Here is a 16,120-nt window from a genome sequence, read left to right on the forward strand (position 1 = left end):
ATGTCTTCTAGTATTACCCACATTTACCATTTTAAATGAAGTTACTTAGAGAAGAACAAAAATACCAAAAGACAAGGAAAATGCATATTACAGCCCAAAAACCAGTAATCAGAAGAAGAGAGGGAGAGGAAGAAGAAGGTGAAAGGACTTTGATGAATGAAAAACTGCTGATCACATCAGAATGGATCTCCTAAGCAGGAAAAAATATTATTAGAAGGTCACTGGGGAAAGTAGGTCAATTAAGTATTCCAGGCAGGTGTATATAGCACATTTAGGACAGGGCAGAAGAGCAGTAATATGATTAAGAAGGTCTAAGAAGCAGCAATAGATTAACTCCTGTCAGACAATGAAAAGAAACTTGAACTTCATGTGGTAGGAAAGTCAAGTACTAAATGCAAAATAAATGCATTTCATATCTATACTTTAAAAGAAACAAACAACCAAAACCTTAGGCCACGACATGAGAGACTGAAAGTACACAAAAAAAATGCAGTTCACTAATTCATTACTGAATGAACTAATACAGGGAAACTCATGTACAGAAGAGTTACTGAATAAGCTGCTGAACACTATTCTGCTGTCTACATTTGTCTATCAACATTGACTCATTGACATACATTAACAGAAAGTGAGCTGGCAGAAAGGTGGATATATGAATGCAAAGAGATGAGAAGATGGGCTGAGATTGTAATAGTCATAAAAATACATGTTCTTTGGAACAAAAATGGCTACATGAAAGAAACACAAAGGACACATCCTGAAAAGAACATGAAGAAGTTTTTAAAAATAAGTATTAAGTTATGATAATGGAGGGTTTATATAATCAGTACGGCTTGAAAAAAAGCAGCAATTTTCACAATGCTTATTCTTTCTGTCCTATACTCATTAGCCCATGAAAGAAACTATAGGTATGTTTATAGAAAGATGATTACTACTAAGAAGCTTCTGTACCTTCTGTGGAATTATATTATATTATTTCTAATCCTTGTAATCCCTTATTACTACGGAAGAAAATTTAAATTCCTTCAGTTTCAAGAAGCCAGAGACAGTGTTTTGCACGGAAGAAAAAATGGACTTTAAGTAGCATAAAGTTAACTTTTATCCACATGAAGGCAGTGTGGAGACACTTCATACTGCTTTAGATTTTATGACTGATTTTTCAGTGCAGTTTCAGGATTGTTTTCTTTTACAAAGCTGTGATTATTAAATGTTTGCTTATTGCATTTTGAGTATCATTTAAAAAGCATACATGTTATGTTAGACAGAAGAAAGATCCGATTAACAATTTTACTAGATCAGTTAATCAGTCAACTGATAATCTTGTTTGCATGATGGCAAGTATTTTAAGCACACTACAAAATATATTCCACTAATAAATAAAATCCGTCAGTTTATACTTTACAATGGAAAAGATGCTTTTGCATGGATTTTATCACTCTCAAAATGTGCAAGTAATTACATAAAATTTTCAACACAGGAAGTGAAAAGGTTTATGAGGGACAAATACTACACAAAAAGAAAGACTGAATTAAAAAAAAGAAACCCTGCCTTACAAAGTTAAGGAAAACGTGGCAGAGGCTTTGAGAAACAGATTGAGATTTACAGACAAGGAGGAACAGTGATAAAATAGAAAGCAGCAGCACCAGTAAGGCCTGAAGAAGGATAACTGTGTGAAGTAAAATAGCTATCTGTGGGAAAATTAAGAAGTGAAATTTCAGGGCAGAAGACATGGTGGTAATATAAACATGGATAGGACATAAAGGAATTAAAAAGTATAAGGTAGAAAGCCAGAGCAGTGTAATGAAATGAAAACTCTTTTTCTCTAGGTAGTAAAATTAATAAAGGAAGTCTGAAAGAAATGGACACCTGATATACTGTAAATAAAATCTTTCTGTGATAGGGGAAGAGGAATATTTATTTTTCTGATCTTGGCTTCTTAATTAACTGGATAAGAGAGATGTACAGCTACTCTTGATCATCCTTAAAATATAATTAAGTCAAATACCACGTGTGTAGCACTGAAAATAACTTCATAGATTTTATAAAACATGTTACAGGCACTGTACAAGAGAATGTGTAAAAATAGATGTATTCAAAAACCCAGAGACAAACTGTTTAAACATAATTTATAGTACTGAGCAACGGAATTGTATATTTGACAAACACATTAAAGGAAACCTAGAGGAACTTAAAAATACATCAGTTAAAAAGCCTGCTCCCTCTGAGACCTATGAGACAAAAGAGACACTTAGCTGCCATGAGATCACAACAAGGATGGAAAGCAAGAAAATATTTTAGAATTTTAATGAACCAAATAATAAAATCAGGGAGTGAGTGAATTCCCACTTAGCAGACATCACTGAAATAAGGGTCTAAAAATTTCTTAAAGCTACATTTTGATAACTATGTATTTTGAAGAAAAAACAGATGTGAAATGTTTGAGATCTCTGTTATTTTGACTCCATGTTATTTTACGTGCCAGAAAAAAAGGGAAAAAAAACCAAGTTAACTCTTAAAGGTAGCAAATAGTCATCATGTAAGTATGACAGAAACAAGAATATGCTGAGTTGGAAGGGACCACAAGGATCATTGAAGTAAAACTCCTGGGTCTGCACATGACACCCCAAGAGGCACACCATGTGCCTGAGAGCGTTGTCCAAACTCTTACTGAATTCCAGCAGGCCTGGGGCTGGGATCACTTCCCTGGGAAACATGTTCCAGTGCCCAGCCAACCCCGGGGTGAAGAACCTAAATCTAACCTAAATCTCCCTTGGGACAGCTTCACAGCTTCGTACAACTCCTTCACTAGGAGTTACTTTACAGTATCTTCTCTAGTCTGCTAAGAGTCCTGTGACATAAAACTGCTGTTAGTTATCAGTTAAGTAATGAACAGTAGCTAGTCCTAGTTAGTAAGAATTAAACTGTTTAAAAAAATAAAAGTTTACAAGAATTAAAATCAATACTTTTACAGTCCAGACAAATCAAAAGTAAAAAAATAAAGGCACAACAGGTATAAAATAGAAAATGCAACTAATCTTTTGTGCAAGCAATAAATGTAATCTGAATATTAATTCTAAATATCTAAGATTTTTTTCAGTGTCAGTTTTGCAAAAAGAGTAATGACAAAAGTTGTTGATAGTTATTTCTTCATGCTTGCATACAAAAATATAACTGCAACATTAAGGAAACAAGACATAGGAAAAACTTCAGTATGCATTAAGAGTACCAGAATACTTTTTAAACAGGAAGACAAGAGTCACCCGTGGCCTGGAAGAACTGTTTTTCTGTTTTTATACTCTGGGAAACTCAGATTTAAATCAAGTGTCCAATCTGCTGAGAAATTTTAAATGTCTGCAACTATGTGGTTTTGGTTTATCAGGGATAATGTTCTATAGCAGTGGTGAGCTCGAACCATTGCTTCTATTCATCTAAGCTGCAGTGACAAAAACTAGCACAGCACTTGTGAGTTTCATAGTACATATCTCGGTTTACAGGTCTTAAATACAAAAGAGTACCTGAAATACCTCAATGAGAACAGGGTGACTTGCCTACAATTCAGTTCTCCAAAGAGGCATTTTAAACACCTTTTCTTTTTTTCCTTTGAATACATACATACATTCTATTCTCAAACTGTAGAAAAGCTGAATAAAAAGCTACTTCTATTTGCTAAGAAGTATAAACAGATTTCTTGTGCAATATCCGTTCAGTGCATTACATGACAGAGAAGGAGTCAAAAGTCATCTCTCAAATACAGAAGAGACCTAAATACAGAGTGGGACACCTAAACGTTTCAAAACCAACAAATCTTGGCATTTTTACATTCCTAAATTCTACACCGAGTGTAGAGGTACATGATGAATATTATTTTGATCTCCTCATATTGCTTTCTAATTGAAAAAAATCAAGCCTTGACTCCCATAACAAAAACTTTGTACCAACTTGATCAGAGGGGCAGGAATGCCTTCCCTTCACCAAAAGGGTAGAAAGCCCGTCCCAAAAACACGTAGCTTCATTATCTGGCTGTAGCACTACCTGCTTACCCGCCCCACGAGGGCCACACATCATGTGGCTTTGAAACTTGGAAAAGTTTCTCTCAGACACTGAGAAAATGGTTCTGAGGGTCAGAGACCCCTGGTCCCTTACAGCCAGCCTGTCCCAGAGGTAACACACTTCAGCTTGCACACAGACCGGCACACACCCCTGCCAGACCGCCTTCTACAATTAATTTCACTTCTGCCGAGCAACAGCGATTGCCAGACCCCGAGCGAGCGCCAGCGCGTTTCCCAGCGCCCTCAGCCTGCTCCCGCTCTGAGGGAACGCGGCCCCTCCCCGCTCCGCCACGCAGCCGGGCCTGGAGCTGCGGCCGCTCGGATCCCCGGCAGCCCGGGGACGGCAGCGCCCGGGTGCCGCACAAGAGAGAAGGCGGCCACAGCGCACCGCAGCCCAGGTAAGGGGAGGGGAAGGGCTGCCCCACCGGCGGCACTTACCCGGCCGGGATCCCCCCGCGGCTCCGCGCCGCCGGCCCCGGCGACCACGGAGCGTCAGTGACAACGTCCCGGAACGAGCGCTCCGCCACATCCGGGGGCGGGCCGCGGGAAGGCGGGAACGCGGCGGCGGGCGGGCGGCGAGACGGGCCGGGCCGGGGCGCCGGGAGCAGCGGGAGAGCGCCCGCTGCCCTGGCCTCCGTTCGTGAGCGGTGAGGGGGCTCCTTCCTCACCTGCGGAGCGGCGCCGCCGCCCGCCTCGTCCCGCTGCCCGCGGGGCCGGGAGGGGCAGGGCTCGGAATGAACCTCCGCGCGTTTGGGTGCCAGGCATGGAGGTTTGTTGTGGTTTTTTTTTGGTTTTTTTTTTTTTTTTTAAAAGAGGGGGAAACAATAGTGTTGTAGATTTTTTGTTAGATAATAGTTTAAGGAAAATATAACGTTTAATTGTACCTTACGGTTATTAAGCTTTGCTTTGCTTGCTTTTTAGTAATAAAGATTTGTCAATTAGCCAACCTAAAGTAAGTGCTTAAGGAACTTCAGTTAATAAATTAAGTTTAACATGTCTGTCCAACACAACCCTATAAGAGTTGTTTGTCGCTTGTTTAGCTACCTTTGTAGTTGTATTGTTAATGCAAATCTATGTGTGCTTTGCCATGATGCCCATTTGTTCCTAAATAAAGCAGGCCTGCCGGTTTGGGGGTGTCAGGCTACTCCATTCCTGCCTTTCAGGTGTCTTTGCTGTGGCAGGCAGTGAGAGCTTAAAATACTAGCATTCATTCACTTTGGTGTGTTTTCCTATTTTGTTTGAAAGGAAGTAGATAATATTTGGCCTTGCAAGCAATTTCTCGTGGTGTGTACTTTGAGTGTTAATATTTTCTTTTCGTTCTTCTTTCAACAGATGGCAAGTGGCAGCCAGAAAAGGATAATACAAATAACTGGATTTAAAAAAAGAGAGAAGAAGGCACTGCTCAAATGCCTATTCAAGCTGAGCTGTGTTTTTATAGAGAGTAAGGTATTGTTCATTGCAATGCAGCAAAGAGGATTAGAGCTGGAAGTAAAAATGCAAGTCTTAGGAGAAAGAACTAGGACTAGGACTTTCCTAGAAGAAAGCATTAGGTGTATAAGTAGATAAAGAATGTAAATATTTCCAGTGATACAAATGTGTTGTTTTGTTTTGTTAGAAATACAGAAATTGTACACATCTTGTAGCAAAAAAGCTGTGCAAGAGTGAAAAGGTGTTAGCTGCCTGCGCTGCTGGTGAGTAGAAGATTTGCTGTTTAATTTCATAGCATCACAGCATAAGTCTGGAAAGGACCCTTAAAAGGGTTTTAGCTATCTGTTTTCTTTTTGTGAATGCACTGTCTTACAAATCTTCATTCTTCTTGTTCCATTAACCTTGATTTTTAACATGGTACTATGTTGAGGTTATAATGAAGTCAACTTTTTTGTTTTTATTTTTTCCCCTAAATTATATTCCTGCTATTTCCCTTTGTTGGATCTGCATCTGTTACCAAACAGAAAACTTTGTTTATAATTAGATAATGAAGTCATGCTCATATTATTTGGATGCTTAAAAGAGGGCAGAGGGTGTATGAACACCTGTAGTCAGCATGGAGTTTTGATGACAAATTAACATGGAACATTCACTGGTAAAGGTCACTGTAAGTTCCTGTTTATGCAGCAAGAGAAAATTCCATACTGTTGCCATCCTGACACAAGCTTCCTCTTTAACTAGGATCTGATGCTGAAATTGCATACATAGACAACCAAAACACTTTTAGAATGAAAATTCTGTATTTTAAGATTTCTTTATACATTGCTCACCTTTCAGGATTCTGTGATGAGGTTTGACTATCTTGTAGTTATGAGATATCACAATACATTTCTAAGCATGATATTTGTTTTCCCTAGATCATATTACACTAAAGTGTTAAAGCAGCTTTTAGGATAGTTAATCTTAAGAGGTAATAGACAAATGACTAAATATGCATTTGGGTTTAAAGATATATGTAAATTTTTAATTTCATTTCATACCATTTTAGTAATCATTTTCAATTGTCTCTTACTTCTAAAAAGTAGGGGGATATATATATATATATATATATACGATTGATTCTTTATACCAAAATAAAATTGTTATTGCTCTATTTCAAAAATGAAATAGACCAAAAGTTTCCATGAGGGAAAAAAATATTAAAATGGTTTGTGGCACAGCACTGCACTTTAGTAATTTTAAACCTTTGAGTTAATGTTTTCTTACTTTTGGGAGTTTAAAATCTGAAGATGTTTTCTTGAGCAGAGCAGAAATGGTACATGTAGTGTTCTCACAGCGATGCAAAACTCTGTCATGTTTCTATACATGCAGATCTTCCCCAATACCATCTAATTCTTTTTAATCTAGAAGAGATGCTAATTTTGCATCATTTTTGCTCTTTCTCGTGATGGCAGATTCAATGTTTTCATTCCTACTGTGGTGTTTTCTAGGTAGTGAAGAAAGACAATGTGTTTAAACACATCTAGAACTGCATAGAGTTCATCAGAAACACTATCAAGGATGTCACTTGTCACGTACTTCCTAGCTGACAGAAGTTTTGAGATGGAAACTTCGCATGAAAGTGGTTTTAACATCCAGGTTGTGCAAAGCATACCTTTTCCAGTCATGAATCTACTGATACCTATGCTAGGTTTTGTAGAAGTGCCATCTGTGCTCCTGCACTGAGACATTTTGTCAGTCAACCCTGCTGTTCTGTGAAACCAATTAGGTTCACACAATTCAAGTCAATTTCTCTTAGAGTGTCTTGTGTAGGTAGTGTTTCAATACAGGAGCAGCGTACTAACCACTGCTCTTGACCTGAACCTGTAAGAAGAGAGAGACACAGAGAAAAGGGGAAGATCATTACATACTATATCAAAAGAATACATGTGAAAGATGAAAGAGGAGAGGCGGAGGAGGTGGAGCCAAGGGATGAGAGAAAAGGATGTGAAAAGAAGAAAAAAGTCTAAAACTCTGTCCCCTGAATATTGATATTCACTACACTAGCAGTGCAAGTAATATTAAGAATATAAAAGAGAAAGAGCTTAAATGTCTAGTTCTTTAAAATACGGGAAGTAAAATATTTCTTCATTTTAGTACATTTGTATAAGTGTCAAATGGTATTAAAAATAAAGGATTTACCAAGGTTCTGTGAAAGGCCTAAGAACAAAATTTGGGAAGCTGAGAAAATGTATTTGAGATTTTTGAGGAGATAGACAATTATTTTATCTAGGAAGGGTAAAAAGATACTTAATCATTAAAAGAAAACAAAACGATCATTTTCAGTGACATTGTGAGATTTTTAATTCTGAAGTCTGAAGTGGAGAACTCTTGTAATAGGAAGAAGTTTTTAAAATGGTACTTATAATTCCAGCCTTTATTTCCACAAGAAAGGTTTAAGTTAATTTTATATTAGTTCTTCAGTTGATTGCCATTTGTCTGCACGAAAAATCTTTTGTGGTTGACAGTTCATTTTCTTTTTAGGAAAGTGGGTACTAACTAAGGAGTACATAATTAATAGTGCTGAAAGTGGCAGATGGCTTGATGAAACAACGTACGAATGGGGATATGAAATTGAAAGAGACACCCATTATTCACCTCAAATGCAATCTGCACCTAAAAGATGGCGTGAAGAACTGACAAACTCTGGTGCTCCAGGGGCCTTCCACAGATGGAAAGTTGTCCTCCCTGTTAAAAGAGGTGATAAACAAATGGCATGTATTAGAAGGTAGGAGTTCCATCCCAGTTAATTTGGTCCATAACAACCTCCAGCTATCCAAACCCTGAATTATTTTCATTAATATATTTCCATATTTTAATAATGACTTTAAGTCTGTTACATCACTGTTTGTCTTCTTTCAGTATACTGTTAAAAATAATATGTATATGGTTTTATCAAGTAAGCTGCTAATAGAAACTTCTTTCACAAGGCAAGATACCCAGATTATTTTATGTGGATGTTAGATTCAAATAGTACCTGGAACTATATACTTTATTTCACTTGGCTGGATGACCTGACTCTCATATGGATTGGGGCCACAGTGTTACTGGCCTGATCAGTCTCTGTGTCACATTTATGTATTAGGTTCTTTTAGTTCTGAAGATATAATTTGCTCTAAAACAGATTATTCTAGTATATTATAAATACAGGTAGTTTAGAAAGGAAGGACAGAAGTATAAAGGGAAAGAAAGAAAGAGAGAGAGAGAGAAGGAAAGAAAGAAAGAAAGAAAGAAAGAAAGAAAGAAAGAAAAGAAAGATAAAGAAAACCAAAGGGCAAGAATGCTGAGAACATGTTTCTTTTCCATACTCTTCCTACACATTTGGATTCATTACATTAAGTTCTAAACCTGAAAACAGTGCACATTTAAGTCCTGTTTGTATCTGGTACAGTAAAAGGAACATCTCCTGACAGTTTCAGAGTTTTCCATTCATTCAGATACTGTCCAGCATTGAGATCCCAGTTAGGACTGCTCAGGTCTGAGTGTGCTACAGTAAAGAAGGGAAATGCAGTTTGTCTGTTGGATCAGAGTACAGGGCTGTATGCTACACCATAGAATGTCTGTCTGTATTTCATAAAGACAAAGTGAGGGGTAATTGAAGTTGGTATCTTCTGATTTTTCCAACTGAATATATTTCAAGTATGTTATTTTTTGGCTGAGTGGGAGAATTTACTATGTCCTGCTGAGCTTGTTAAAAATGCTGCTTCTTTTTCCATGAAAATTGCTTGTGTAGATATTCATGATAACACTGTTGAGATGCTGTCTTGCACAATGTTGTCTGTTTCTATTTATTGCAATAGAAATAACCTTTAACAGTAACAACATCAGTAAGACAGGTGAACAAATTTTGTGGAAAATGTTTTTTTCCAGACTGTTTCCCATGCACTCCGTGTGGGGATCCTTTTAGTCAGTCATAAAACAGCAACAGGTAGATATTTTTTGTCTTCTGCAAGTACTGTTTTTAGTCATAAAGAATACTATGGCTTTGAGGAAAGTCTGTCAATTTTCTAATAGTTAACAACACAATACCTTTTATCCCCTTTCTATGCTCTTGCTGCCTTTATTTTGGCTGTGGTAAGTGTGTAAGACCAGCACCATTTTCTTTTTATATATCTGGATTATGAAAAATAAAATGTATATCCAGAATGTCATTAGATCTTATTTTTCCACCCTTTGTTTTGTCTGGCATTTTTTCTAGAAGATAGGAGCACTTGTAGCTGTATGGGTCTGGAATTTGTCCCTGGGGTATAATGGTGCCCCAAAAACAAGCAAATGCTTTTTCTGTACAGGATACTGGACAGAACTAATGCTGCAAATGTATATTTCTGTTATGAAAACATCACACTACATTTCAGAAAAGCAGTGTGCCATCTTTTGCCAACTGCTTAATTTATAGGAAAACTTAACTGAAAGATCATTATTTTGGGGTAGATAATGCAATAAATTATAGCTGCTGTCATCAATTTGGATACTTGAAAAGGTACATAGGTGAAACTTTCTATCAGATATATTGGAGGTGTACATTGATTTTAATTAGTGTTAAATTTTGAAGAGAAGGATGTTTTGTTAAGTGGGTTCTTTCATTTTCTGAAGGCTATTAAGTGCCCTTTTGTCTTTCTAAGAAGTTTGTGCTGTGCTATACATCTAGAAACCTTATTCAGTTGCACTTGCATACTTGTATTTTGTGAATGCTATTGTAGCTTTAGGCAGTGTTAATATAATATAGTAAATACATTTTCCTAAATATGTTCATTTAGAGTTCTTAAAGCTGGAAGTGCAACCATATGTTCATCTGAAAATGCAGAGCACGATATAACTCATGTATTCATCGGTGGTAAAATTTCTCCTTTACAAAATAATAAGTGCCTCTCTGAAGCTCAACACTATCCTTTGCAATATATAGGACATTACCTTTTTCAAGTGAGTAAACTAATTTACTGATTATTGTAAATAATGCAGTGTTAATAATGAAGGGGTATATAATCAGCCTGAATGTTTTGTGGTTTGATTAAAGGTAGGACAACTTTCTGATTCTGGGGCCATGTATCCAAGAGATATGAAGGCTCATAAATGTATACAAATACATAAGGGGAGGATACAAAGTAGACAGAGCCAGGTGATTGTGGTGCTCAGTTACAGGAAAATGAGTACAAATGGAAAGTCAGGAACCATTTGGGTTTTTTTGCTATGAGGCTGATGGAACAATAACAGGATGTGTCTGAAGAGGCTACAGAGTCTCCAGATGCCATCTGCACATGGTCCTGTGCTGGTGCAGAATACACTAGAATCAGAATTTTGCGTTACTATTTGTCTTAAGAGGTGCCCTATGTTTCATACTCGTTTGCTTGCCAGATGCACTGCCCAGAAATTCAGAAATTTTGATTTGGAACTACTCAAAGGCTTCAGAATTTTCATTTAGTGTGGTGGTTTCTCAGACTCTGGGATGATTTCAGTCAACTGCTAATTTAAACTACTACCTTTACAAGCAAGTAGGAGCTAAAAGAATGTTTGTTACCATTTGTAAATCCTTTTCAAAGCACTTAGCTCTCCCCTTAGTAAAGGTATTACAAAAGGGTGAGAAAAAGGTTGGAAGTGTTTGCATTCTGAATAAAACATATAAATGTGGGCTCTTACTCCGGTGCTTACACTCTTAATGAAACACGTTTGGGTAAGTTGCTCTCATTTGAATCTTTCAGCTAGGATGGATGTTTTCATAGATGAATTAATGTAAAGTTTTTGTGGCTACCTCACATTTTATTGATCTCTATCAAAATGTGTTTCATGCTATGCACCCTAAATTCCTCCCAGGTGAGATAACAATATTCCATCTTAACAAGTCTATTAACTTTCATGTGTCTCTTTTTTTGCTTCGATTTCATTAAAATAACTTGCCTCAGAGACCAGGAGAGCATTACCTTTCTATTTAAATTAATCTGAAGAGCTTAGAAAACTGCCAAGGCTCCTGGTCTCTTAAAAGGAAAAGAATAAAACATAGGCAATCAAATCACAGCACTTGTCCATATATATTAAGCTTTATCAGATAATTTTATGGGCATGCTCTTTTCTCTTTGTCCCAGAAGCACTTGGCATATAATTCATTAGATTTTTCCAACTTCATAGATTTTTAGTTCTGCTATCTGACTGCTACTTCTAGCAAATATAAATATCATTCCTTCCCTAAACAAATGTGTCTAGGTGATGGATTTAGCAAAATATTCTTTTTAGGGCAACTGAAACTCCACTGATGTTCCGAGTATTCTTGGTGTGGTTTTTTTTTTTTTTTTAACTAAGTCTTTGCTTCATGTTTATATTTCAGTATCACTTCTTATTATGTCAACCTTGTAAGTCTACTGTTAAAATACTGTGTTGGATTGTCAATGATATGATTCTGTAAGGTGTCTAATTTATTGGTTCAGGATATTAAAACACTTGATTTTAGGAACCTCATAGTCTCATACTAAGTATCATAAACAGTGACTTTAAAAGCTTTGTCGTATCTGTGCTGGAGTTCCTAAATTTTTGCCAAGATTGTGCTATAAATTGTTTGAATATAAGTGTTTTACTAAGCATATTGAAACTGACATGCATGAAGGACCATAAGAAGTAAAGACTAGTTAATGCATCAGTACTCAATTACCCATGGCTCATCAAAAGCTATTTAGAGCCCTACTCTAGTTACCAAAAACATTTATTCCCTTTTGAAATGTGCAAGAAATTTTTGTTCTCAGCATTTGTTTAGAGATACAGTTGCACACATGCCAAATACCTTTGTTTTGAACAATACATTTGCACCTTGTCATTGCATGTACTACTGTGTTTTTTCTCTACTGTTCTGTCCCAGTCTCAATCCACCCATCAGATTGAAGTGTTTGAACTATTAGCCACGTTACACCAAGCCTTTCACACCTGCTCACAATAGAAAATGGCCAAGGGAATACTTCACCTGTAGCTGTCTGATGATTCTTAACTCATCCCACTGCAGGAGGAGCCTGTTTTTGTGATTACTTGTTTATTTACCTTAAACAAACATAGTGTTTTATTCTTGACCTGTGTATCTTTGATGAAAAGCATGCATTGAAATTACTACTGAAATGTACATTCTCAATCCATTAAGTAAATTTTGAATATTTTTTATAGTTACATTTTTCAAGTGAAAGTTATTTTGTGGTGCTAGTGAGAGTCTTTTCAGAATGAGTTGGAAACAAATTTGAGATACGCTTCTTCATTTGCTGTGCTGAAGAAGTAGCTGAAAATGATAGATGGGCTCTGAGAATTAATTACTAGATGAACAGACAAAAATATCAAAGAAAAAATACAACAGTAAATCCTACTAAATTTTAAATTACTAATTTGTTTCATGTTTATAGGCAAGAACAGAAAAGATTCGATTGTAGTGGTCTATATAAAATGAATAGACAAATTGAAGAAGAAATGCCTTATAAAATCTTTACTACACTTTTGACCAGTTGAAAATGTGTAAGCTCTGGTTTTAGTTTTTGAAAAGTTCTGAGAGAATCTGTTATGCAAAAATAGTCCTTGTTTCAACTTCAGGGATTGTGACGTGACCTAAAATCAGTTAAGGAAAATAAACATGGGGAAGCTTACCTTGATAATTCCTATGCTGTAACTTTGTACAGTATTAGTGGATTGTTTCCAAACCAGCAGCTCTTTATCTGACACGATGTAGACCCTTACACAATTGCATAAACATATATAGGCACATACAGTTTGCAATACAATATATAGAAACACCTAGTGCATGAAAGTTGGTTAGACCATTAGTTTTGAAACAAAGTATTACTTTTTTGCTCTGCAGCATGAAATACAAAATCCCAAAGATACACCAAAGAAGGACCATTTCCTGGCTGCACAAGAAACAGACCAAGTCACATCTAAAATGCCACTTGCTGAAATGAAAAATGCTATTATAAAACATATGTATTTTACTGCGGTAGGTAACAGCTGGTGCTTTCTTAGCATTATATATTTTATATACGTATATTTGATATATTTTTATATTGCATGTATTATAGAAAAAACTTCTTTTATTATAGTATTGTGCTAATAAATTAGATACTTTTGATACTGCCTTTTAACTTGAAATGTTAAATAATCCCATATTTACTCCATCTCCCATTAGTTAAAATAAAACTTAGTCATTCATTGGCATGGGTATGTAGAAAGCATGGTGTACTTGGTGTAACAGATTAGGTAAATAGTAGCAAATATTGTTCAACAATATTTGAATTACAGTCTCTGTGATTTTCCTACAGTCTTTCTGTGATTTTCCTGTTATCTATAAGGTTACTTTAGAACATTTTTCAAAACAATCATATTGTTTGATAAGAGTGTTTTGTTGACTCACATGAATCTTTTTTACTACAAGTCAAAAGTAGAGTTAATGCACACCCTTGGTTTTATGTTGTCACAGACCTAATCCTTATAAAATTGCTACATTAGTAGTTAACACCACTATTTCAAGTTAAGAAAAAGCAACTGAACGTTGAGTTAGGATATATTATGTCTGTAAGTTACAGTGGTGCAGATGATTATGTCTAAGAGCTTGGTTACATTAAGCATTATAAGTTCTTAGTAGCAGAAGAATTAAAATTTTATGCCCTTAAGGTACACACAATGTTTAAACACAAGATTAAAAATAGAAGACTCATGTTGCTTAAATCTGTGCACCATCAAATGCTACATCTTTTATCAGTGACATTTATCAAGGCTATACCCCCCAGACATTTAAAAAATAAATTTGTTGTTAACTTTTAATGTATTTTTTATACTACAAATGCTCTGGTTCAAACTGTTACGTAACAATGTGAGGATGGATTAACCTTTCAGAGATGGTATCTTCTAAGTATAGTTTTAGAAGACTATAATCTCCTATAGTCTATGGGATTATTTTAGTAACATGCTTTACTAAGATTGTAATACTATGTAATAACTAAATATATCTATAATAGTAATAAATTCTTGCACCTACTATTTTTGCATGCAAGAGGAATCCAAAGTTGGCATTTTGCCACAGAAAAAGTAAAAACTTTTAGTTTTTATTGTCTAATCTAGAAACACTTGCAGATCCTTTCAGAGCAACCACATAAACAACAGACAATAGAAAGGAAAAATGGGAAGGAAAATTCACCTGTATTTTATTCCTTTTCAGTCATTAGTCCCTTATTTCATAATTTTACCATCCAAAAGACAAATCTAAATAGGCAAATTTAAGTGCTGTGTTATCCTTGAGCTACATTTGGGAAGTTTGGGAAGTTTCATGCACTATTTATTGAATATGTTGATTGGTATCCAGTGTGGAGATTGACTTTATCCTATTTTACAGACTATTAAGTACAGACTTATGCAAACAGACCAGCTGAACAAATGCAATCCACAGGTAAGAATTACTTGAAAAGAGAATTTTATTATGAAGTTAAGACAAACATATTTTATTTGCAAAATTAGCTATCAAAGAAACATTTTTAGATTTTGGCTATCCAAAACTCTGATAAAGTTATCAGTGCATTAAAGAGCATCATTGGATCTTGAGTGTTGTATGTTCTTGTGATACTTTCTGTACTCTCCTTGTTATTGCAAAGAAACTGCTTAATCCTGCTAGTTAAGGGAACCTTACCTATGTCCTCATGTGATTTAAGTCATCTTAAATTACTCAAGCATGGTATTTATGCAGTAGCAATAAAGAGGGAGTGTACACAATTTTTAGCACTGCTCACCTGCTTTTTCTAGTAGAGACTAGATTTTAGCTACGGGTTATCTCACTGTGAAAAGAAACAGTAGTTGTTCTTTCAGCACATGCCTGATACTTAATTATGTGGGTTTCCAGAATGAGCTGAAGTGCAGATTGCAAGTATTGCTTTATGTTTTTCCATCCTGTTTTCATAGTCACTTTGACTTAATTCCTTTTTTATACTATTTAATTTCTCTTTTTTATTTTCATTAAGCCAAATAAATGCCATAAAACAGGTATGAGTCAGCAATAGGTTTTATTAAGTCTTTGTTAGAAATACTTGAAGTATTTATAAATTCATAAAATTAATACTTTTGGTATTTTGCCTTGTCTATCTATCATACTAAGAATAAATCTCTGTTGAAACATTGCCATTTTAGTATGTAAATAGCAATTTGTACAGTGGCTATGAGCTACTAGTGCATTTTATATAGTAATTTGTGTTACTTAAAAGTTTAAAAGGGAAACACTAAACATATGTGTTTGTTTCCTGTATTTCTTGGTAACTGAAGATCTGGTATCTTCATGAGCCCTACTACATAGTTACTTGAAATCAGTTTTTTTCTGATTTCTTTCTATTGATAATAAGGAAGGAAGAAGAAAAATATTTTTAAAACATGAGCAATAAAATACTTTTGTCATGGTCCAACACCATCACTGATCTGCAAAGTGCTCTGTGTGTTTCTGTTCCTGAAGAGATTTGCATTGCAATTTAATCTTAGTGTGTAGTTTATTGAATTGATGGGATAAAAAAATTACCTTTCTTAGCACAAGTAAGCTGAAGTTGTTTTTCTGTATTCTTAAGAATAATATAATATTTTCTTGGAAATTTTAAGCCTAACTAATACTTCTTTTA

General features: G+C 35.6%; 2 protein-coding genes across 4 annotated transcripts in view; one reads left to right on the forward strand and one right to left on the reverse strand.

Annotated features, from left to right (window-relative positions):
* The window catches only part of KIAA0825 (KIAA0825 ortholog), a 265,101-nt gene extending 260,537 nt beyond the window's left edge, over nt 1–4,564 (reverse strand). The window contains exon 1 of the mRNA XM_056513524.1: nt 4,488–4,564. The gene's annotated coding sequence lies outside the window, so the exon portion shown is untranslated. The remainder of the gene's footprint in view (nt 1–4,487) is intronic.
* A 56-nt stretch (nt 4,565–4,620) lies between these two features.
* Nucleotides 4,621–16,120, forward strand: part of SLF1 (SMC5-SMC6 complex localization factor 1) — a 33,755-nt gene continuing 22,255 nt past the window's right edge. Inside the window, exons 1-7 of one of the 3 annotated variants that reach the window (XM_056513526.1) lie at nt 4,621–4,818; nt 5,382–5,495; nt 5,665–5,740; nt 8,001–8,244; nt 10,274–10,436; nt 13,333–13,467; nt 14,860–14,913. In XM_056513526.1, coding sequence (XP_056369501.1) covers nt 4,813–4,818; nt 5,382–5,495; nt 5,665–5,740; nt 8,001–8,244; nt 10,274–10,436; nt 13,333–13,467; nt 14,860–14,913 — 792 coding nt within the window. In that variant the 5' untranslated portion in view covers nt 4,621–4,812. Of the gene's footprint in view, nt 4,819–5,381; nt 5,496–5,664; nt 5,741–6,945; nt 7,116–8,000; nt 8,245–10,273; nt 10,437–13,332; nt 13,468–14,859; nt 14,914–16,120 lie in introns of those variants that run through there. The other 2 variants (XM_056513528.1, XM_056513527.1) reach the window with 2 other exon arrangements.

The sequence above is a fragment of the Oenanthe melanoleuca genome, chromosome Z (assembly GCF_029582105.1).
Source record: "Oenanthe melanoleuca isolate GR-GAL-2019-014 chromosome Z, OMel1.0, whole genome shotgun sequence".
Taxonomy (NCBI): Eukaryota; Metazoa; Chordata; class Aves; order Passeriformes; family Muscicapidae; genus Oenanthe; species Oenanthe melanoleuca.